The 23,121-nt window shown below is 48.1% G+C and overlaps 2 protein-coding genes across 3 annotated transcripts in view; one reads left to right on the top strand and one right to left on the bottom strand.

Annotated features, from left to right (window-relative positions):
- The window catches only part of NCBP2L (nuclear cap binding protein subunit 2 like), a 50,900-nt gene that overhangs the window by 9,211 nt on the left and 18,568 nt on the right, over nt 1-23,121 (bottom strand). Inside the window, exons 2-3 of the mRNA XM_059156640.1 lie at nt 21,610-21,748; nt 15,059-15,185 (exon numbers count right to left, since the gene is read on the bottom strand). The gene's annotated coding sequence lies outside the window, so the exon portion shown is untranslated. The remainder of the gene's footprint in view (nt 1-15,058; nt 15,186-21,609; nt 21,749-23,121) is intronic.
- The window catches only part of TSC22D3 (TSC22 domain family member 3), a 62,192-nt gene continuing 50,681 nt past the window's right edge, over nt 11,611-23,121 (top strand). The window contains exons 1-2 of one of the 2 annotated variants that reach the window (XM_059156635.1): nt 11,611-11,764; nt 12,399-12,824. In XM_059156635.1, coding sequence (XP_059012618.1) covers nt 11,670-11,764; nt 12,399-12,824 — 521 coding nt within the window. In that variant the 5' untranslated portion in view covers nt 11,611-11,669. Of the gene's footprint in view, nt 11,765-11,992; nt 12,148-12,398; nt 12,825-23,121 lie in introns of those variants that run through there. The other variant, XM_059156639.1, reaches the window with a different exon arrangement.

Raw genomic sequence — 23,121 nt, 5'->3', positions numbered from 1 at the left:
CCCCTTCACCTCTCTAGATAGCTCCATTCTTTGTGAGCTCACTGATAACTCTAATCCTGGCTGATAGCCCTCCCTGTTGGTGATGTACCTCCCGATAAGGGAAAGAAAAGGCTGGCTGAGTACAGACTGTAAAAGCCTGGGTCTGGGGAGTGGGAAACTCCTGACCTGCTCTCTAACCGTACCCAGGAACCTTCGTCAAGCTCACTGACTTTCCTGAAACTCTGTCTCCCGGTCTATAGAATAAAGGTCATTACAGCGTTTACTTGCGAGTGATTTTGTGAGGCCGAAATGAGGAGCAGGTAGGTGAATCGACGTAGAGGAGCAGCCCAGGATATGGTAGTCATAATTACTGAAAGCTGTCAGTTTTGAAGGAAAATTAGAAAGAAAAAAGAACTAGTGCTGTGACCGCCTGCAGCCTCGCAAAGTCATCAGAGGATGTCCGAGGAGCCTTCATGAAAGCCTCATTCTACCTCACCCAACTCGACTTCCTTGTCTCCTGTTCCAGCCAGTGGCCCAGGCTAAAGCATGACTTACTCCCTTGGACTGTCTTCCTATTTTGGCTGAATGACCAAATTTTCAACCTTTTCATTGCAAATGGCCCACACTTCTAGTACATTAAAGTGTGTGTGTGTTTAGAGTGGTGGGCTGGCCTGGAAATATAACTACCATTTATAACAATATTTTCTTCTCTTTCTTTTAATAAATTGTATCTATTTGTGTGGGGAGGTGGGGAGCACAGAGAGAGAGGGAGAAGGAGACTCCCCACCGGGCAGAGAGCCCTACATGGGCCTCGATCCCAGGACCCTGAGATCAGGACCTGAGCTGAAGCCAGCAGCCCAACTGTCTGAGCCACCCAAGTGCCCCGAAGGTATTTTCTTCTATGGGAGAATTCCTGTCACCTTGCAAACAATTGACTTCAGAATGAACTTTGAGATCTCAGTCTCTGTACAAGTTAGAGGCTACCTTAGGTCAACATATGGAGTGGGGATAAAGGACTGGATAAAGCAGGTCCGGAATTCCAGAGGTGACTGGAAGGTAAATGAGAATGCCAAGGAGTGGAAAGTGGGGCCAAGAGATCAATCTGAGTGCACAGTATCAGGATTCAGAAAGCTAATACAGGAAGGGAGATACATGTCGGGAAGGATATTAAAAACCAGCACCAACACCACAAACCATTTTTCTACTATATTAGGTCAGGGGCCTCTAATCAGTAGCTTGGGATCTACAAACGACGTCAAAGCCTTACAAGTTATCTCCGCAAGGTAGTTACCCTCCTCATGCCCTGCTCTCTGCAATGTACCTGGCTTCTCAGCTCAGAGAGGAAGACAGCAGCCTCCCGCCCCTCCAGCCCTCCTCACCCCCACACCCCCAGGTTCATTCATCTTCCCTCTATCCTTAAACCTCCCTCTTGCCAGAGGAGATCGAAAGCTTTAGGAAAGTATAACACAGCTTTTCCTTACAAAAAGCAGAGGAGTCCTGGATTGGGTAAAACGAGATGCTAAAAACAGGCTCCCCAAGTTGGAGGGGTGGAAAGCTAGTTCATAAAGGACCCGGAAAAGGCAAAGGACTTGGGGTGCCTGGGTGGCTTAGTCGGTTAAGTGTCTGACTCGTGATTTTGGCTCAGGTCATGATCTCAGGGCCATGAGATCTAGACCCCACTTGGGCTCCCAGCTCAGCAGGGAGCCTGCTTCCTCCTCACTCTCCCTCTGCTACCCCCCTCCCACTGGCGCATGCTCTCTCTCTCTCTCTCTCCCTCTCTCAAATAAACCAATAAATAAATCGTTTTTTAAAAGAAAAAGCAAAGGACTTTTGTGCCTTCTAACTGAAGTCTTCAGGAAGAAGATTGATTATATCTGGGGCACTTGGGGTTAACAGGGCAGCAAGCTAGCAACCTCTGATACCCACCAGTTAAATTCCCATTAGAATATTCATGAAGCTCTGCAAAAACTGGAAGAGTTGCCCTGCTAGGGAAACCAGAGAAAAAGCCAGCCCCAGCTTCTGGAGAAAAAGGAGTTGCTCTTGGCTTTTGTGGGGAGATGGGGCTGGACTGTGGAGTAGATTTGTGGCCTACGTACACTCTATTCTCTGATCCAGAACAATGAGCATGCCCAAAAAAGATGGGGAAGGCTTTCGATTCATGTCTATCAGCTGGCTTCAGCAATCCAGGGGCCGTACTGATCAGAAAACCAGAGACTATCTCTTTACCACACAGAAAATACTTTCTGAGGCAACCAGGAGGCAATTACTTTTTCTACTATCAGCTCGGCTGTACTCTATATGCTTCTGGAGACTACCTGAGCACAGCACATGGCTGGGTCAGTGTTTTTTTTTTTTTTTTTAAATATTTTATTTATTTATTTGAGACAGAGAGAGATCACAAGTGGGGGGTGGGCAAAGGGAGAGGGAGAAGCAGACTCCCTGCTGAGCAGGGAGCCTGACGCAGGGCTCAATCCCTGGACTCAGAGATCTTGATCTGAGCCCAAGGCAGATGCTTAACCGACTGAGCCCCCCCGTTTCCCCCTAGCTGGTGGTTGTTATGAGGAAAAGCTTCCAGTGAAACACTCCAAACATAAGCATGCTTGGAGACATCATATCTAAAGCAATTTAACAGGACAAACTGCACAGTCAGACAACACAGAAGATAGGAGACAGAAGATTCCGTCTCAGTCCAGTAGAACCTCCAAATAATAAAACCACGACCAACAACACTATCAACCCCACAATGTATGGGGCACTTACTAGGTGCCTGGCACCATCTTTAGTACTCTACGTGCATTATCTCATTTCTTCCTCATAGTGGAGGAATTTATTATTTATTTTTTATTTTTAAATAATTTATTTTTTTATTTTTATTGTGTTTGTTTATTCATTTATTATTTATTCCTCAAATTTGTTTGAAAGGGTCAGGTAGTGATACCTACTATTTATTGAGCTTTTACTATGTGCTAAGCACTAAATATTTTAAATTCACTATCACATTAGGCGAGTGCTTACGAGGCACTAGAAAATGGGCTCAGCCTTCCCAATTCATTTTTTTAAATTTTTAAATTTTTTATTTTTTCAGCGTAACAGTATTATTTTTGCACCACACCCAGTGCTCCATGCAATCCGTGCCCTCTCCAATACCCACCACCTGGCTCCCCCAACCTCCCACCCCCCCGCCCCTTCAAAACCCTCAGGTTGTTTTTCAGAGTCCATAGTCTCTCATGGTTCACCACCCCTTCCAATTTCCCCCAACTCCCTTCTCCTCTCTATCTCCCCATGTCCTCCATGCTATTTGTTATGCTCCACAAATAAGTGAAACCATATGATAATTGACTCTCTCTGCTTGACTTATTTCACTCAGCATAATCTCTTCCAGTCCCATCCATGTTGCTACAAAAGTTGGATATTCATCCTTTCTGATGGAGACATAATACTCCATAGTGTATATGGACCACATCTTCCCTATCCATTCATCTGTTGAAGGGCATCTTGGTTCTTTCCACAGTTTGGCGACCGTGGCCATTGCTGCTATAAACATTGGGGTACAGATGGCCCTTCTTTTCACTACATCTGTATCTTTGGGGTAAATACCCAGTAGTGCAATGGCAGAGTCATAGGGAAGCTCTATTTTTAATTTCTTGAGGAATCTCCACACTGTTCTCCAAAGTGGCTGCACCAACTTGTATTCCCACCAACAATGTAAGAGGGTTCCCCTTTCCCAATTCATTTTTAAGGCTCAATTCAGGCATCACCTCTTCCAGGAAGCCTTCCTTGATCTTCCCAATCTGGCTTACATGTGCCCACACTGTGTTACTTCCATCACCACCCTATGCTGCCATCTATTACACTTTTTTTTAAGATTTATTTATTTATTTATTTGACACAGAGAGAAAGAGAGGGAGAGAAAGAGAGAGAGACAACACAGGTAGGCAGAGAGAGATGAGGAAGCAAGCTCTCTGTTGAGCAGAGAGCCCGATGCAGGGCTCTATCCCAGGACCCTGAGATCATGAACTGAGCCGAAGGCAGAGGCCTAACCCACTGAGCCACCCAGGCACCCTCATCTATCACATATTTTATCTCATAACTTACTTACTCTCTCTCCCTGCCTCCCTCACTTCCTCTCCCCAACCCCTCTCTCTGAGCTCCAGAAGAAAACACTGCAGATATTAGGATGCAATAATATATGACCTCCATGAAATGGTTCTATCAAGAGGGAGGCTAAGAAAAAAGTTGTTCTCGGCTGGCAGAATCGTGGCTGAATTTTGATGCTTCTCCATACCATACTGTTTTCTAAATACTCTTATATTACTTTAATAACTCAATTATTAACTACATTAACTATATAACTACAACGTACTAATTTTTTGGCAAATGATAACACTAGAAAGTCCCTCTCCTTTACTCCCCCCCCCAACACCTAATCCCACCCCCTCCTTCAAGGTCACCACCATCAACAGTTTAGCTAGAATTCTTCCATAGGGGGGATATACTTTATTTTCAGCAAGACAAAAATGTGTCTATTCTGAATAGAGCAAATCCCAGTTGTAATAGAGGGATGGAAAACCAAGCTATAGTCAAATAAATCAGAATTTAAAGAATATTTAGAATAACTAGAGATTCTTGGGTACCAGGGCTATATATTACTACTGCTGCTGCTGCTGCTGCTACTACTACTACTACCACTACTTTTTGAAGTTCTTAAAATGGTAACCATTTGCTGAGCTCTATGGTGGATGAGTAAAGTGACCCTCAAGGGAGATTAAGAAATCTGATATACCCTGAAATAAATAATATGTTATATGTTGATAAAAAATAAATTCAATTAAATTTAAAAAAAAAAGAAACTTGATATAATGGGGTGCCTGGGTGGCTCAGTTGGTGAAGCATCTGCCTTCAGCTCAGGTTATAATCCCAGGGTCCTGGGATCCAACCCTGCATCAGGCTTTCTGCTCAGCGGGAGAGTCTGTTCCCTCTCACTCTCTCTGTTCTCTCTCTCTCTTTCTCAAATAAATAAATAAAATCTTTTAAAAATTTTTTAAAAAGGAAACCTAATCCAAGTACCCATTCACACATCCTTCTATCCAAATCCTTCTCACTCATATACAGCTGTATTCTAACATCCCCCACATGCATGCACACGCATGTATCCACAATAGGCAAAGCCCCAGATAGAAATACGCAATCACAAAGACTCAAATGGCCGACATATGTAGGATCCTACTTTTGTTTTCTTATTAACTCTATCCAATTCACATCAGTTCTCAGTTCATGTTCTCTTAACACTTGCATATAAATTTGCACCTCATCCTTTTCGTGTAAAAAAAAAAAAAAAAAACTAGAAGAAGGGATGGACATTGAGTTCATAGGGTTCAGCTCCCTATCTGCAAACAGAGGTATCTATTTGAAACATCTATCTAGCTTCTACTTAACGATCCTTAAGGACACTTTAAAATTGCCCCCACTTGCTCATCTCCATATTTTATTTCCTCTTGGTCAATCAACAAATATTTATTGAACAACAACCAGGCCCAAGCATTGTGCTAAGAAAGTTTGTGGTTAGGAACATAATAGCTCCTAAACCTGGCTGCCTGTAAAAATCACCCTGGGCTGGGTGGGTGCGCCTCGGAGGCTCAGTTAGCCATCAAACTCTTGATTTTGGGTCAGGTCATGATCTCCGGGTTGTGTGATCGAGCCCTGCCACGGGCTCTGTTCTGGGCAGGGAGCCTGCTTAAGATTCTTTCTCCCTCTGCACCCCCACCCCTTCAAAAAATAAAATAAAACATCTGGGGACATTTAAAATCATACATCCCTGGTCCCCACTCCAGACCTACTGAATCTGGATTCTTGTAGTTGGGGTCTGTGATGGGCTATACTGTGTCCTCTCCCAATCCCGCATGTTGAAGTCCTAAACCCCCAGTGATTCAGAATGTGACCATATTTGGTGATGGGGGTCTTTGAAGAGGTAATTAAGCTAAAATTAGTTCATTAAGGTAAGCCCTAGTCCAGGATGACGGCTTCCTTATAAGACAAGGAAATTTGGATACAGACATACACAGAGGAAAGACCATGCAAAGACACAGGGAGAAGACAGCCATGTACAAGGCAAGGAGAGAGGCCTCACAATGCCTTGATCTCACACTTCTAGCTTCTGGAACTGTGAGAAAATACATTTCTGTCATTCTCTTCCACTTGCCAGCTGTGTAACCTTGGAAAATTAATTTCATTTCTCTCAGAGCTATAAAACAAGGCTACCTCATAGGCTTGCTATGAGGGATGAATGGCAAATGGCTGTTAAGACCCAGCACAATAGCTCACATGTAGGCAAGGCTCATTCGTGTTAGCTATTGTTTTAATATTATAAGGTGGTTGGTCTAGAGCAAGGATTCTTAAAAATCCAGAGGATAAATAAAATTCAGTGGAAAACGTTACATCTCCATTTTCTGCAACCTCTAACTGAAATTCAGATTTCCTTCAGTTACAAATGCAGAGAACAGACCACAGTAGTATTACCAGCACCTGTGACTTTGTTGCTGGTGGCAATCACAGTTTTAGGTCACGTTACTGTTATTACAAGTATTCTTAAATACTTTTTACACTCATTACTTTGAAGTTACCATGGTTATCATAGCTGCGTCTAGATCTTGGCGTTTACTACATGAATAACAAGCATTTATATTATGTAACTATATCACAGCTTCCTATTTTTGATCTTCGGATAACGGCATAACAATGTAAGATTTTATTTTTTTATTTATTTATTTATTTATTTATTTGAGAGCGAGGGAGCACTAGCAGGGTAAGGGGTAAAGGGAGAAGCAGACTCCCCCGTGAGTAGGGAGCCCGATGCGATACGGGGCTCCATCCCAGAACTCTGGGATCATGACCTGAGCCTTTGGCAGATGCTTCACCGACTGAGCCACCCAGGTGCCCTGGATAATAGCATAACGATGGAATTGATTTCCTTTGTAATCCTACACATTCTATTTTACATATCTAAAGACACTGTTCTAAGAAGAGGTCCACAGGCTTCACTGTACTATCAAAAGGTTTCTTGGCACAAATACATTTAAGAACCCCTGATTCAGGTTTTTAAACCCATGCTGCCTACGACAATCTACAAATTTATAATGAACAATTGTCAACAGTTTCAGGAAGGATAATCTGCTTTCTCCAGCAAAGAAAGGTGAACAAAATAATTTTGAGGGTAGGGAAACAGGATTGCCTGAAAATCACTGTTTATGTGCCTTCACTTGAACCTAGCTAGACTGCAAATGCCTAGATATGCTGGATAATCTCTCTGTGCTCAATTTCCCTGTCTCTTACATGAGAATGATGGTAGTATCTAATTCGGTTTTTTTTTGGTCCAATCTTCTTAAAAACAACTGTTATATTTTCTAAATGTTTGATAAACCCATCATTACAAAGTCACCTAATTACTTTTTAAATTTTTTTTAATAAAGATTTTATTTATTTATTTGACACACAGAGAGAGATCACAAGTAAGCAGAGCAGCAGGCAGAGAGAGGTGGGGAAGCAGGCTCCCCGCCGAATAGGGAGCCCGATGTGGGGCTCAATCCCAGGATGCTGGGATCGTGACCTGTGACCTGAGTCAAAGGCAGAGGCTTAACCCACTGAGCCACCCAGGCGCCCCACAAAGTCACCTAATTATTAAAGGCACAAGCTTCCAAGTCAGAAAGCTGTAGAGGGTTCAAATTCAAATGCCTAGCTTATGACGTATGTGACCTGAAAGTTTTTTTAACTTCCCCAAGCCCATTTCATCACCGGAATTTAGTACCTGCTTCACAGGGCTGTCTTGAGGCTTAAATGAGATATTATATGTAAAATGTCTAGCCTGGGACGCCTGGGTGATTCAGTGCATTGAGCTTCTGCCTTCGGCTCAAATTATGATCTTGGGATCATGAGAAGGAGCCCCATGTGGGGCAGACTCCTTGCTCAGCAGTGAGCCTGCTTCTCCCTCTGCCTGCTGCTCCCCCTACATGTGCACGCTCTTTCTCTGATAAACAATCTTTAAAAAAAAAAATAGCAAAAGCTTTAAAAAATAAAAAAATAAAGTGTCTGGCACATAGCAGGGGCTCAATAAATGATATGTATCCTTTTTAAAAGAGATTTTATTTATCTGAGAGAGAGAGAGAAGGCAAGCAGGGGAGGAGCAGAGGAGGAGAAGCAGCCGAGGGAGAGGAGGAGCAGAGCGGGTAAGGAGAGGGAAAGAATCTCCAGCGGACTCTGCAGAGCATGGAACCCACCCCAGGAGAGCAGGAGGGGCTCCTTCTCATGACCCTAAGATTATGACCTGAACTGAAACCAAGGATCAGATGCTTAACCCTTAACGGACTGAGCTACCCACGTGCCCCCTATCCTTTTTTTTAAGAGTTGTGAAATGCATAGACAAACTGGTGAAGTGAGAGGATCCCCCACACGTTCCCACAAGCCCCTCGAAGACCTGGTCCCTCCTCTTCTTCCAGCCTTGCTGCTCACTATTCCATCTCTCATCTTGTTCTCCTAGGACACCAACTTGCTTTGTAATGACTCTGAACGCCTCCCAGCATACCTGATGCCCCCGCCCCCGTACCCCTGCCTCTGTTCTCTGCTCTCTCTACCTGGATTGTCCCTCCCTCCTTCCAGAACTGACACCTTCTCCAGGCTCCCATGGCACTTGTTTCCACCACACACCAGGCGTCCATCATTATGGCGTCCATCATTATTGTACTGTTTCGTCTGTTGATGTATCTGTTTTGCCAGCAAGGCCATGAGTTCTTTGAGGGCCTGGGCTATGTCTTATTTACCTTGGAATCTCCACTAACACTGTACCTGGCATGGGTCAAGTGCAGAGCAAGTGACCCTTAGATGACCCCATCTGAGAAAGTGATGTCCCTTGTCTTCCCTTTCTGCTCCACCCAGAAATCTACCACCAGGTCCCTGTAGAAGTGCCCCCCCCCCACCTCTGGTTGCTGGGTTCATGCAAGAGCATTTTGCTGCTCTGAATATCTCCACCGAACACGGTGTCTGTGAGCAAAGGGAGGTGTCACAGACAGGAGCCAATGGGGGGGGGGGCTGCCCAGTCAGCCTTCCTCTGGAGGTATGCTATGTGTCACTATAAGCTGGACTTGCATGCAAACACATGGTAGCTTTCTGACCCTCTCTCTGAACTATCCAGATTTTTCTATATCTAAGTTATATTTGCTCTTGATCAGCCTGGATATAGTATGCAAAGCTGCACTGAATTATTAACAACACTGCTAGAGAGCAAGGACTACAACAAGGGAAATGTCAAGGGGAAAAAATCTTCAGTTTAATGGTGCCAAATGCCAAGAAGGAAATACTTCTACCAGGACCTCGTCCCAAGGTTATGAACAAAGATAAGAGGACTCAGGCAAGCAGAGAAGCAAAAGGCCCCAGCAGTTCTCAAAACACAACTTAAGCAAACATTTATGGAGCTAATATATTTTGTTATAATGTTTAACATAAAATAATTATAAACAAGAGGGAAAATCATAAACACTGTAATTAAAAAACAATTCAGTAGGCTATAAGTCTGCACAATGCCTGTGAAATTTCATATTCTACTACCTCCTCTGGCTTTTACCCAAGAACATTAAAAAAAAAAGGGGGAAGAAGAAGAAAAGGGGGGGAAATTAACGCATCTAAAGGATTGCTTTGGTTTCATAATCATTTTCATAAAGGACTGGCTTTTGGGAGACCAAACTGAATCCTCAGCAGGCTGTGAGAGCATAGGGACCATGCTCTCAGTTCTGCGGGTCTGGTCAGTGACCTCCAAAAGCCACTTTCATCTCTGATCCTGGGATCTTGTTGGGAGCTAGGGATACAGCTTGTTTCTGGTTTTCTGGCCCCTAAGGCAGAGAGAGCACTGCCCTCCCTCCACCCCTCCCTCCCACCATTTCCGCAAGTTGTGGGGCCCCCATACAAGACCCACTGGGCCCTGGGAACGGGGAGTTCTTTGGCTGCCCTTTGCTCCTAGTCACAGGGCTGCTCCTTGTGGCACCCAGAGGGAATTTCAAATGTAGGGAAAGCCCAATCTGCAGGGACTCGGGCAAATGAAGCTCCACCAGAAAGAAGGGGCCCCTAGCCCTGACTGGTGTCCGGGTGTTCAGGTCGGTTATGGGGGCCCCTTTTTACATAAAATCTGCCTCCGTTTTCCTCCCGCTCTGGGAACCAATGCAGTGAGGATTCCACTAGGCGGCACCTCTGTGGTCTCCCGGGAGTTTGAACTCTGTGACCGAGGCAGGGAATGTTCCAGGTCTGAAACACAAGATGGCAGTATACGCTACCCTATTGCTAGGGCCACGAGCTTATGGGGGGGGGGGGAGCGAGTCGGCGGGGGGTGGGGAGCGCTGACTGAAACTGAAATCCATCTGAGTTTTATGTGCAGACTGAACATCATGAATATCTGGAATTTTTTTTTCAGGAGCCAATAATTATTGAATCCTCCACATTTCGGGGTAGTCCAATTCCCCAAGCCCTGAGCCACCCTGAAAGCCTGTCCTGCCCACCCAGCCCTTCCCCACATCTTAAAAAGCCCAAGGGGTATGTGACCCAAGGAATCAGCCTGCCTCGCTCTCCACGGATTTGACCTTTCACCTTTCCTCAGCCCCAGAAGCACCCTCTGCTCGGAGCCAAGAACTCCTCGGCTCGCAGTTTCACGCCACCCCCGTGCCTATGAGCATTTCCTCACCACAGCTCTCGAAAGGGTGAGGACAGAGACCAACTAAGGTGGCAGACGGGGATCAGAAAAGGCAGGGCAGCAAGCTTGGAAAAGTAGGGGAAAATAAGTTAAGTGAGGAGAAAGGGGCAGACCCGAGGAGAAAGCGTGGGTTGCTGACGCGAGGGACACGCGGGGGGAAATCGAATGGGGGAAATGAAGGGGACAGAAAGAAAAAGACGGAGAATGGGGAAGGGGGATGGGGAAGAAGACGGGGAATGGGGGAGAAGCCGGGGAGTAGGGAAGAAGATGGTAATGGGGAAGACGGGGAATAGGGGAAGATGGGGAATGGGGGAGAAGAGGGGAGAATGAGGAAATGCCGAGGAGGGGAAAAAAAAAAAAAAGAAATAAGGAAGGGGGGCAAGAAAGAAAAGGAAGAGGAGCGGAAACGGGTAAAGAAAGAAATACGGGGAAGAAAGAAAATGAAAGAAAGGGGAAAGAGTGGGGAAGAAGTGCCGAGAGACGGAAGGGCAAACGGAGACGCGAGCCCAGGAAGGGAGAAGGGGCAAGGCAGCGGGAAGCCACCCGGGGAGCTGGCATTCCCTGAAGCCCGGGCACTGATGGCCTCAGAAGGGGTTCAGGGAAGAGAAGAGAGTGCGCGTGGGGGAAAGAGGGGAAGATCAGGAGAAGAAGGGGCCAGAAACCGAGGCGAGTTTGAGCGTGCTTCCGTGAGTTTCGTTTAAGGCATTCCCCTGGGCACCGCGAGAGCGTGCCGGGCGCTCTCAGACTCCCCGCGGGGGCAGCCGTTCTCTCTCTGCAGACCCCCCAAATAGGCTGGTGGCGGGGCGGAGGGTTAAGGCAGCGACGAGACGGGCTCGCGCGGGCGGCGTCTCTCCTGCAGGGGGACCCGTCCTCGGCGGGACGCCGAACATCTGCCCTCCCGCGGAGCTCGAGACCGGGTTGGCGCGGCATGAGCGGCTGACCGCGAGTAGATTTCTGACGGTGGATGCGCCTTGAGCGGCCAGAGAGCCCGAGCGGCGGCAGCGCCAGGCGCGCGGACGGGGGGAGAGCCGGGCCGGGTTCCCGAGAGCGCGGGCCAGGGTGCGAGCGGCCGTGTGGGTGCGAGGGCACGAGGGTGCGGGCGGCGGAGGGGGGGAGGGGGGCGGGAGCTTGGGGGGCAGGACCCAGGCGGCCGCCAAGGAAGCGGCGAGGAGCGCTCACCGCCGGCCCCCCTGGGGTAATTTACATGCTGTCACAGCCCCGTGCTGACTCCTGGGCGTGCAGCTCGCTCACTCGCTCACTGGCTCCCTCGCTCACTCGCTCACTCGCTCTCCGCTCCTGCCACCGCACAGCCGGCACAACCCAGGGGAGCCCGAGAGCGGGAGAGCCAGCGAGCCGGGGAGGGAGGGAGCAAAGGAGGGAGGGAACGAGGGCGCGCCCTGGCTCTCCCTCTGCCCTGCTGCCCGCCCTTCCTGCTGCCACAGGTCCGCCGAGCCCCGCTCACACTTGGGAAACTTAGGACTGCGCTAGAGCCGCGTGTGGCACCTGGGGGGGGGGGGGCGGGCAGCCCCAGCCTCTAGAGGAGGGGGAGGAGGAAGAGGAGGAAGTGAGCCCGAAGGATCCGCTCAGAGCTGTTTGTCCAGCTGTTTCTATTCGCACCCAGGGCAGCACAGCCAGGAGGGGGCCGAGCCGAGGGTGGCTGGCTTTAGGCGCTAATTTCCAACTCCTCTCGCAGCTTGTGTTTTCCAGACACCCTGGAGTCCCCTCAAGCTAGCCCGGCGGGCGCGCACCTGCCAGCCGACCCTGACCTCGAGGGCCAAACGGCCCCCGAGCCTGAGAAGATGGCCCAGCCCAAGACCGACTGTCGTTCACCTGTCGGTCTCGACTGCTGCAACTGCTGCCTGGACCTGGCCCACCGGAGCGGGCTCCAGCGCGACAGCAGCGGAGAAAACAACAATCCGGGCAGCCCTACCGTGAGCAACTTTCGGCAGCTGCAGGAGAAGCTAATCTTCGAGAACCTCAACACCGACAAGCTCAACAGCATAATGCGGCAGGATTCGCTAGAGCCCGTGCTGCGGGACCCCTGCTACCTGATCAACGAGGGCATCTGCAACCGCAACATCGACCAGACCATGCTCTCCATCCTGCTCTTCTTCCACAGGTGGGTGCCTGGGCAGACGGGTGGGCACGCGGTCCAGGCTGGCGCCGGCCTTTACCGGACCCTCACCTCTGACGGAAAGGGTGACCGAGTTGTTCACGCGGTGGGGTTGAGGGAGCACTGGGGAGGCGGGGCTCCCGGTGTCCGAGACCTGACTCGGACCCTTATGCTCCTCTGAGGCCAGCAGGGCAGAGGGGAGGCCCGGCAGGTGGGAGCCTTATTTTGAAGGGAATTTGAGACTTGCCTAGGGAAATGCTGGAGTCCAGGAGGTGGGCAGAGCCCTAGCTCGGTTTGGGGGTAGCCAGCGGCACCCCCTCCTGAAATGCGCACGTTTCTGCTTCCGTTTTGGGGATTCTGCCACGGGATGCTCCTGGGATCCGAGTTCCACCTTTCTCAGAAGCCCATTTCTAAATATGCAAACTCGGGTTGCAATTGCAAGAGCTTTTAAATTACAGAGTGGCCCTGACTGACATCGAGGGCAAGCAAAATGTCAGGACAAATTAAGCTGCTGCTGGCATGGGGGGAGGGTGAAGAATAAGAAAAATTAGACATGTGTGAGAATTTTTTGAGACTCTGGATGGTATTTTTTGAGACTCCGTGGATCACGGCCTTCAATTTCCAGTGGCGGCTAAAAGCAGCCCCTGAGAGAGCATCCTGTGATGGGTGGGTGGGTGGATGAACCCCCATCTCCGCAGGCCTGTGTTGGAGTGCAGGTCAGACTTTCTAGATATCCTGCTGAAGAACAAGGAAGGGAGGGAGAGGGGAAAAACACAATGGGAAGACTCAAGGTTGCCGCTATCCTCCAGTCCAAGACATTCTGGTAAGAGCCAGTCTTGGTAGCAGAGAGGCAACTGAGGCAGTTTTGAGACAGGGGAGGCAGGAAACCCAGCCCTGGGTTTGGGGTCTTAGAACCATCCGGACAGGACACTGGGTGCGCGTGTGCGCATCTGTGCTTGTGTGTGTGTGTGTGTGTGTGTGTACGCACGCATGTATAGGGGTGGATCTTATTCTCTCTCAACAACAAAGGTTATGTAAGAGGAGAACCCCGCTGTGGGAGACCAGGGTTGTGGTACAAGTTGTGGTTCTACCTCCACGTGTGAACCTGAGCAAGTTCCCTGATCTTTCTGGTCTCTTAAGACTCATGTTCTGAGGGGCGCCTGGGTGGCTCAGTGGGTTAAAGCCTCTGCCTTGGGCTCAGGTCATGATCTCAGGGTCCTGGGATCCAGCCCCACCGGCTCTCTGCTCAGCAAGGAGCCTGCTTCCCTTTCTTTCTCTCTCTCTCCCTCTCTCTCTCTGCCTGCCTCTCTGCCTACTTGTGATCTCTGTCTGTCAAATGAATAGATAAAATCTTTAAAAACAAACAAACAAACAGACTCCTAGTTCTGAGATTCCAGGTCTGGAGGGGGGAGGTGGTGTGTTGAGCCAAGGTAATAGGAAATTTTCAGCACCCACAGACTATTGAATCATTGGGTGGCTTTGTGAAGCCCACATGGGACATTTTCAAAGTGATTCCATTGGCAGGAACTGCCCTCACTTGGTACTAAGACCAGGTTTGCCTCTGCAGCCCCACAAGCAGGGCTGCCGATTTCTTTGGCACTATCATAACAAGTTGTATTTCTCAGGCATTTTACAGGCCATCAAAGCCCTTTCTCGTTTATTGTTTCACACGAAGCACCAATTGTCTCAAAGAAACCAGGCCGCATACAGAACAGGTTTCTAGGGAATCTTCGTTTCTTGTGAAAGATTACTACAAGTGTATTCACACCACAGACAACCCGCAGCCCCTGCCCAGCTAAAGCCCTAACAGGCTCCTAATAATCCTGCTCCACACCACAGGAGAGTGGTGGTGAGGAGTGGCAGAAACACCAGGAAAGAGCGTCTACAGCATTTGTACTCTTTTTGGGGGGAGAGAAACTGCCCTAAATGGCCTTGCTAAAGTGTAAGAGGGGACACTTCCTCGGCTCTGGTTTCTAGGTTCAGGACCTAGGAGGGTAGGACCTAGGTGAGTGAGGTCTGAGGCTAAGAGCCTAAGATCAGTGTTGGTTTGTGCCACACCTAGAGATGCTTTCTGGTTGTCTGGGTTTCTTGAATGGAAAAACCTCCTTCGACACCTACTCCCATGGACACCTGCCTGTTGACACTTGTTTCTTGGCAAAGCCTGGAAATACTATGGGTTGGGGGTGGGGGCGCTGAGGGCATTGGTCAAGGGAGGAGGGCGAATGGTTAAAAAGGTGTACCTGAGTCCTGTGCCTCTAGCAATCAGAGCAATTCGGTGTCCCAAACAGTTGAGCAGCAAACCAGTAAGCCCTCAGGCTTCCGTGAGGCAGGGGAATGACCGAGTCCTGTGGTAACAGCCGTAGAGTTCTAGAAGGATGAAGCATTGTCTCAGTTTCCTTGACCTTTCTGGGACCTTAGAGATTAGACATTCTGAATGTGGTTTAGGCTTTGCCCAGAATGACATCCTCCTTAGCAAAGTAGGAGACCATTATTGCTGGTCATGGGACTTCTCTGGTCTCTGAGCTGGGCAGCCTTCTCCAAAGTGAAAATCTCCTCTTTCTTACTTCATTTATTCCCTGGGCATCTGTCTTCAAAACTCAGCCATCCCTTTTACTTCGGTTCCATTTAATGATTTGATATTTCAAATTCCTGTCTGGGTATACTTTTCCTTTAATTTGTTGACTTTGAAGGCTGTCTCTTCTAGAAAAGCGACTCATCCGCCTCTCCTCCTGCAGCCCACTCACCTGCTGCCAGGGCTCCTGTATTCCAGGGAGGAAGGGCAGGGCGGGGCACATTCTTCATTTCTATCTGGTTTGTCTACTTTGACCTGCCCCTGGCTCCTAGCTTAGTTCTTGGAATCCTTGGAACACAAGAGTGTAAGCAATCTGAGGGCAGGACTGTGTTTTACACTCACTTGGTTCTCCCTCAGCTACTTGTTAGACAGCCGGTACTCAGTAACTGGTTTTTTTGTTTGTTTGTTTGTTTGTTTGTTTTTTGTAACCAGATGACTGATTAATTATTGGTGTGGTCCTCTGTAAAGATTTTACAACTTTAAACTAGTCTTGGAAAATCCTTATTAATATTTAAGTGTGATCTCTGTTGTTTGAACCACATACATTTATTCCTAGCCTAGTAGAAGTCCCTATGGACATGCAACTTGTTCATATATAAGGATGCCTCTAAAATATCGGGTGAGAGGAAGATGTGTTTTGTTTTTTAAAAGATTGTATTTATTTGAGATTGAGAGAGAGAGAGCACAAACAGGGAGGAGGGGCAGAGAGAGAAGCCGACTCCCCACTGAGCAGGGAGCCCAAACGGGGCTGGATCCCAGGACCCTGAGATCATGACCTGAACTGATGGCAGAAGTGTAACTGACTGAGCCACCCAGGTGCCCCAGGGGAAGATGTGTTTTAAATACCATCCCTTAGGGCTCAGGTCATGATCTCAGGGTCCTGGGATATAGCCCCATGTCCTCAGGGTTCCCTGCTCAGCGGGGAGCCTGCTTCTCCCTTTCCTTCTGCTCCTCCTCCCCCACTCGTGTGCAAGCACATAAGCACATGCTCGCTCTCGCTCTTTCTCTCTCTCTCTCTCAAATACATAAATAAAATCTTTAAAATAAATAAATAAATACCATCCCTTTGATCTTGTATTAGGTAACTAACAACAATTATAGATTAATAGTTAACATTTACTGAGTGTTTAAAATATGTACTAAGCCTCCTGTCTGCATAATCTCACTGATACCAACCCAAAGGAAGGGGTACTGTTGTCACCCTTCTTTATTTTATAATGAAGGAAACTGAGGCTTGGGAAAATTTAGAAACTTGCCTGATACCTCCCAACAAAGAGCAAAGCCAAAACTCCGCCTAAGATCAATCAGACACTAAAGAATTGTCTGTGAAGAAAGAGTTGTTAAGCTGAGGTAAATATTAGCCCAGAAAACTAATCAAGTGGTTAAAATGTCCTTACTAGGTAGGGTGACCAACCCTCCAGTCTGGGGAAACAAGACTTCCAATGTTCAAACCAGGACAGTCCCAGGGAAACTGGGATGATTGGTCACCCTTCTATTCAGGGACTCTGCCTTATCATTTGAATATGCTTCTAAAACTGGAAAACTTAGGAGGCAGATAGAATATACCGGGCGAACAGCTAACATTTCCAATTTAAATGTAGCACCTGGCTGGCTCAGCTGGTAGAACATGCGACTCTTGATCTCAGGGTCGTGAGTTTAAGCCCCACTTTGGGCCCGGAGCCTACTTTAAAAAATTATTAAAAAATAAAATAAAATATGGGGCACCCAAGCAGCTCAGTCGGTTAAGAGTCCAACTGATCTCAGGGTCCTGAGATGGAGCTCCATGTTGGGGTCTGAGCTGGGCATATAGAGCCTGAGATTCTCTCAGAATCAGATTCTCTCAATCTCAGAGAGATTGAGATTCTTTCTCTGTCTCCCTCCACTCCTCCCTGTGCCCGTGCTCTCCCCTCCCATAAATAAATAAATCTTTAAAAAAATTAAAATAAAATAAAAGTAGCCTATGAAAAAAACTTGCAAAGTTGACATTTGAGGGACCTTAATTCTCTGATCAGTAAGGTGTAGTGAGCTGGAACAAGAGCCTTTGCCATAGTCTATTATTGTCACTGATGTTGTAACCTCAAATTTATTTCTTAGATTTTATCCAAAGCATCTCAGTCAGCTCTGTTCTGCCTGTGTCCCCCAAGCCCACCTGCCCAGTGTGGCCTGAGACACTCGGAATCAGAATTTGCTTCCAGCTCTAAAAGCCCTTGTTGTCCATCTTTAAGTTTTTGGCTGGCAACAACGGGTTCCCATACTTAGATGCTCAGAAAATAACAGTAGCAGGGTCGTCACCTGGTTGGCTCAGATGGTTAAGTGTCTGTCTTTGGCTCAGGTCATGATCTCCAGGTTCTGGCATCGAGCCCCACATTGGGCTCCCAGCTCAGTGGAGAATCTGCTTCTCGCAGTCTCTCCCCCTGCTTGTGTTCTCTGTATCTCTCTCTTAAATTAATAAATAAAATCTTGAAAAAAAGAAAGAAAGAAAGAAAGAAAATAGGGCACCTGGGTGGCTTAGTCGTTAAGTGTCTGCCTTCAGTTCAGGTCATGATCCCAGGGTCCGAGGATCCAGCCCCGCACTGAGCTCCCTGCTCAGTGCCAACCCTGCTTCTCCTTCTCCCACTCCCCCTGCTTGTGTTCCCTCTCTCACTGTCTCTCTCTCTGTCAAGTAAATAAATAAAATTTTTTAAAAAAAATAATAACATAAAGTCAAATTGCTTTGCCTGTGCTAATTCCTTTAACTTTCCCTATTGAGTTGGTACATAGCAGCAAGGGGAAAGATAGAGGTTCAGAGATCAGGTTTCCAAGAAAAATTCACATACAAATTATTTGGGCTTCTGTTAAGTGAATCTTCGAACTAATGTTTTTGTTTTTGTTTTTTAAAGATTTTATTTATTTGACAGAGAGAGAGAGAAATCACAAGTAGGCAGAGAAGCAAGCAGAGAGAGAGAGGAGAGGAAGCAGGCTCCCTGCAGAGTAGAGAGCCCGATGCGGGGCTCGATCCCAGGACCCTGGGATCATGACCTGAGCCGAAGGCAGAGGCTTTAACTCACTGACCCACCCAGGCACCCCCGAACTAATGGTTTTATATGTGTATATTCCTGAATTTGACCTCTGAGGGCATAGCCACTTACATGGCATGATTTGAAGCACAAAACAACTCTCTTACCTGCCTGCTGTGGTGTCTGAATTCACACTCTAAGATCCACCTTGACATCTGTGCACCATCTAAAATCCCTCTTCCATGGCACCAGTGGTATGCAGACCACACCGTGAGAAACCCCGAATTCGAGATTGCAACGCTTTGTCAACTAATTTGCTAGTTGAATTTGAGGATGGAGGGTTTTTTTTTTTTTCTGTAGTGAGGTTTTGGGTTTCTGTGTGCCCAAGCCTGTCATTCTTTGCCTTTGTGATTTTTTTCGCTTTTGGTATCAAACTTCGAAAGTCCTTCCCTCACCCAAGGTAATTTAAAATAACTATTTGGAGTACCTAGTGGTCTGACAAAGAATAGACACTCTTGGATTAAGGCACATTCCCTCCTAACAACACAAATGCATCTACAAACTTAACAGTCATGAGGTGGATGCTTCATGAGAATCTCAACATGTAAGAAGTTGTCTTTCTCTTGAGGCTTGGATGTGAATTCCATGTGCAAAGAGGCTTTTGCCGGTGTATGTATATGATATACATACATCATATATATATGATAAATATGTTTTATGTATATATATGAAGTATATAAGTAATATGTACACATTAGCTGTAAAATATATATAACATAAAGTTTGCCATTCTAACCACTTTGAAGTAGCCAATTCAGCGGTATCGGGGATCTTTGCCAGCCTGTACAACCATCACCACCGTCTGTCATTGCCCCAACAGAAACTCTGCACCTGTTAAACACTCCTCGTCCTCCCCTCCCCCTCAGCCCCTGGTCGCCTCTCTTCTACTTCCTGTCTCTCTGAATTTGCCAGCTCTAGGGATTTTATGTAAGTGGAACCCTACATTACGTGTCCTTTGGGTCTGGCCTCTTTGACTGAGCATTAGGTTTTCAAGGTTCACTCATGCTGTGGCATGCGACAGTACTTCGTTCTTTCTTAATGACTGGATAGTATGCTGTTGTGTGGATCAACACGTTTTGTCGAGCCACTCATCAGTCCACTGACACAAGGGTCACCCTTCACCAGCTGGCCATGATGGAAGATGCTGCCGTGCACGCTAGCGTACAGGCATCTTTTTGAGCCCCTGGATCTTTGGGCAGAATATCCTCTCCCTGGGTCAGCTGCTAGGGCTGGTGATTCCAATGAAAAGAAAGCTAAAAAGTTTAATGAAGTGATGGAAATGGAAGTTTTATAGGGGAGATGATGGGCTTTTGAAGCTCATGGGCTCATGAAGCAGAGGCTGGCAAAGGTTTTAGGGTGCTCCTTTCATGAGTGCCCAGGAGCTACCATACCTTTCAGCCACATGTGACATCATTATTTGTCATTGACTACTTTGTGTGGGTTTATTTATCTGACCTCCTGCCAAACAGGCCACTCACTCGGAATAGGATTCTGTGGGAGTGACACATGGGAAACCCAAGTTTGGAGGAGAGGTAGAGAGGCAAGGCTGGTGGCCATGGAAGCCCACTGCATCATGGGGACTGGAGAGATATAGCTGGAGGGTTTGTGTTCTTAATGAAAAATGGTGGTGGGGGGGGTGCGCCTGAGGGGCTCAGTCATTAAGCATCTGCCTTCAGCTCAGGTCATGATCTCAGGGTCCTGGGATTGAGCCCCTCCACGGGCTCCCTGCTTGGTAGGGAGTCTGCTTCTCCCTCTCTCTCTGCCCAGTCCCTTTTGCTTGTGTGCGCTCGCTCTCTCTCTCTCTCTCTGATAAATAAATAAGATATATTTTTTTAAAAAATGGTAAGAACAGAGCATGAATTTCACCCACTGCTCCAATTTGCCAGGAATGGACCCATGGGAGCCCACACCTCAGCAAAGAATTCTTTCCAGGGTGACCTTATTTTCCCTCCCTGCCTTAAGAGAAGGTTAATACTCCTGCTCGTGTTTGCACTTCCAGATAAACTAACAAGCTGTCAATTCCAGGTAGAGCGTTGGCTCCTTTCCAGGACAGGTCCTGAAGGCCAGGGAGTCTGGGTAAACGGAGACAGATGCGTCTGGCCAAGGCTGCCAGGGTCTCCTGTCCTCTGAGTGATGGAGCCCAGCACAGCACTTGCCCCCACCCTGTGGGCCGCTGGAGGGGAGCGAGGCCAACCCTGTCTGTCTGCACCTGGTGGTGGCCGTTGCGCTGTGTTTGCTCATTGCGATGCTGCTCCTACCTGAACTTTCTCCTCTTATGTAAGGCATCCCTCAAGATAACTACAAAGCCATAATCTGCCATGGCTGGCTGGGTTTACATAATAAATTGGTTGGTGTCATGCAATCGCCTCTCGAGCCCTGGAGAAGCCAATGTGCTGAGCGGGACTTAAGCTTGGGCCCATTTTGTGGAGCACTCTGTGTGCTCTGTGCACTCAAGGGAAGGCATTCCAAGACCACAGGGGTCAAAAAGATGAAATTTCCCTTTTAGATGAAGACAGCAATAATGACCCAGGACATACTGTGCTGTTCCAATGCCTGCAATAATGGGACAAGGGTGAGGGCTTTGCTGTAAGACCGCAGCTTTGGCAGGGCAGGCCTTCCATAGAGCCCTGTGGGCTAATGGAAGCCACATGAGGTCCAGAAGACTAGATCCCAGCCTCAAAGCAGGTTTCATGAGGAGTCGTGGCAGGGGCTCAGGGCGGCCACTGTCTACCATGCTGACATTCAGCTGGGTGAAGGAATTGGACTGGGAATAAGACAGGGGTCTGGGAGAGTAGAAAGCAAGCTTTCCCAAATGCTAATCAAGGCAGGAGGGAATCTTAGCAGTGAGCAAGGCAAATTCACTTGTACCTTCTAGCAGGTGATCCCTGACCCAAAGTGGCTGTTGCCCATTTGGAGACAGTATAAGTGGGGTGAGATCCCAGCCAGCAGACCAAATGGGAAGCTTCCTGTGGCACAGACACTAGCCTGAGGAGAAACAAGAGCTGGAAGGAGGTTTGGTCAGTGATGCCCCAGGCACACTGTCAGCCTTCCTCTCCTGGGAGCCATTTTCCTCAAATAGGCCCAGCCTGAAATCAGGGCCCTGCCTATGGACAGAGCCCCACAGGGACCTTCCCATCCTTCCTCGAAGGAAGAATTTACTCACAAAATAGCCTTGGGTATTCGACCCACTTCCTCTTGTCTTCTCTTCAGGCAAGACGGAGGGCAGCTGCTCACAGCCTAGGGGTCTGGCCGGAATTCCCGTCAGAGCTGTCTAGGCCATCAGTTGGCTACGCCTGCTATCCCTGAGGAAGAAGGGAGTGAGAAGAAGGGAAGTGGTTCCAGGGGCTCCTTCCTGGCTTACCCACCAGCCCCCCCTCCTGCCCTCCCTTACCTTGCTTAGCCTCACTTCCAGACTAGGCTGGGCCTAGGCCAGCCTGAGGGCCCTGACTCATTATCGAGCATGGTGCCTTATGTAACCAAGCCAGGTTACTGAGGCCTCAAGCTTCTGCTTAATGTGATTTGGGACATTTGGTGAGGGCTGGGGGTGGGGGACAGGGAGGGCAACTTCTTCTATCACCCGATCCTACACTGCTAAAAAGACAACCTGGCGCTTCTGGTGGGACCCCAGGACAGGTCTTGGAAGCCCCTCTTCCTTTTGTATCTGCATGTTGGTTCAGAGACTGCGTGGGACCCCAGGCAGAAAGGTTTACTACAGGCTAGAGGAGCCTTTTAAAGGAAGGCCAATTCCCAGTCCATTCTCCGTGAAGTCCCCAGGCTGGCCAGAACAATAACTCTTAGCTTTCCTCCTGGCTTATTCAGAAAATTACACTACCTGGCTTGGTGCAGCTGAGCCCCAGCAAAGTCAGGCTCACTGGATTCTCTGACATAGTTCTCTAATTAAAGTTCATCTGACTACCTACAACACAGAACAGGCCAACCAATCTACTATTCCCTTGCCTCCGAGTTTGTGACTAAACCAAGAGTTCCTCTTCTTCTCTTCCCTTGTCTTTGCCTGAGCCCATCCCAGTGGGCTGCCAGTGGGTAAATGGCTCACAGGCTGAGGGTAGTTGGGGACACTGCTTTCTGGTTAGAGAAAAAGAGGAAGAAACGGGGAAATAAAGTAAAAAGAAAAGTGGTATGGAAATTACCAGCAGACATGGTCATATCTAAAGCTCAGACTCAGGAATCCTCAGACAGGCTCAAGACCATCATTTCAGGGCTCAGGAGAGCTGGGCCCTGGAAGTCCCCCAGATCTCAGCCAGAATCCAGTCAATATCGGGGAGTCTGAGGTGGAGGTGCAGAATTTCCCTTTCTTGAGACCCCCCTCGTGGGCTTTGAGCCCCTCGCTTCTCCCTAACTCCCTTCCCTCCAGTTCAGAGTCCATTGCTATAAAAAGAAGAAGAAGAAGAAGGAAGAGGAGGAGGAGAAAGGAAGGAAGACTAAGAGAAAGCCCTGCTCTGTCTGAAGGCAACATACTCTGCCTGACCAGGTGCACAGAGAAATGAATGATGGCAGCCCCTCACTCGGCCTTGGACGGAGTGACCAAGCACTTCAGTCATCCAAACCATCATTTACTGACTAAGGGCCCACTGCTGATCGAGCCCCCACTGTGGATTTATTGAGTGTCTACCCTGATTAGCACTGAAGAAGACAGGCAAGGTGGCAGAGGCCAGGA

Source organism: Mustela lutreola, chromosome X (assembly GCF_030435805.1).
Source record: "Mustela lutreola isolate mMusLut2 chromosome X, mMusLut2.pri, whole genome shotgun sequence".
Lineage (NCBI taxonomy): Eukaryota > Metazoa > Chordata > Mammalia > Carnivora > Mustelidae > Mustela > Mustela lutreola.
Note: the sequence above shows the minus strand (reverse complement) of the source record. Positions and strands in the feature narration are given on the sequence as shown.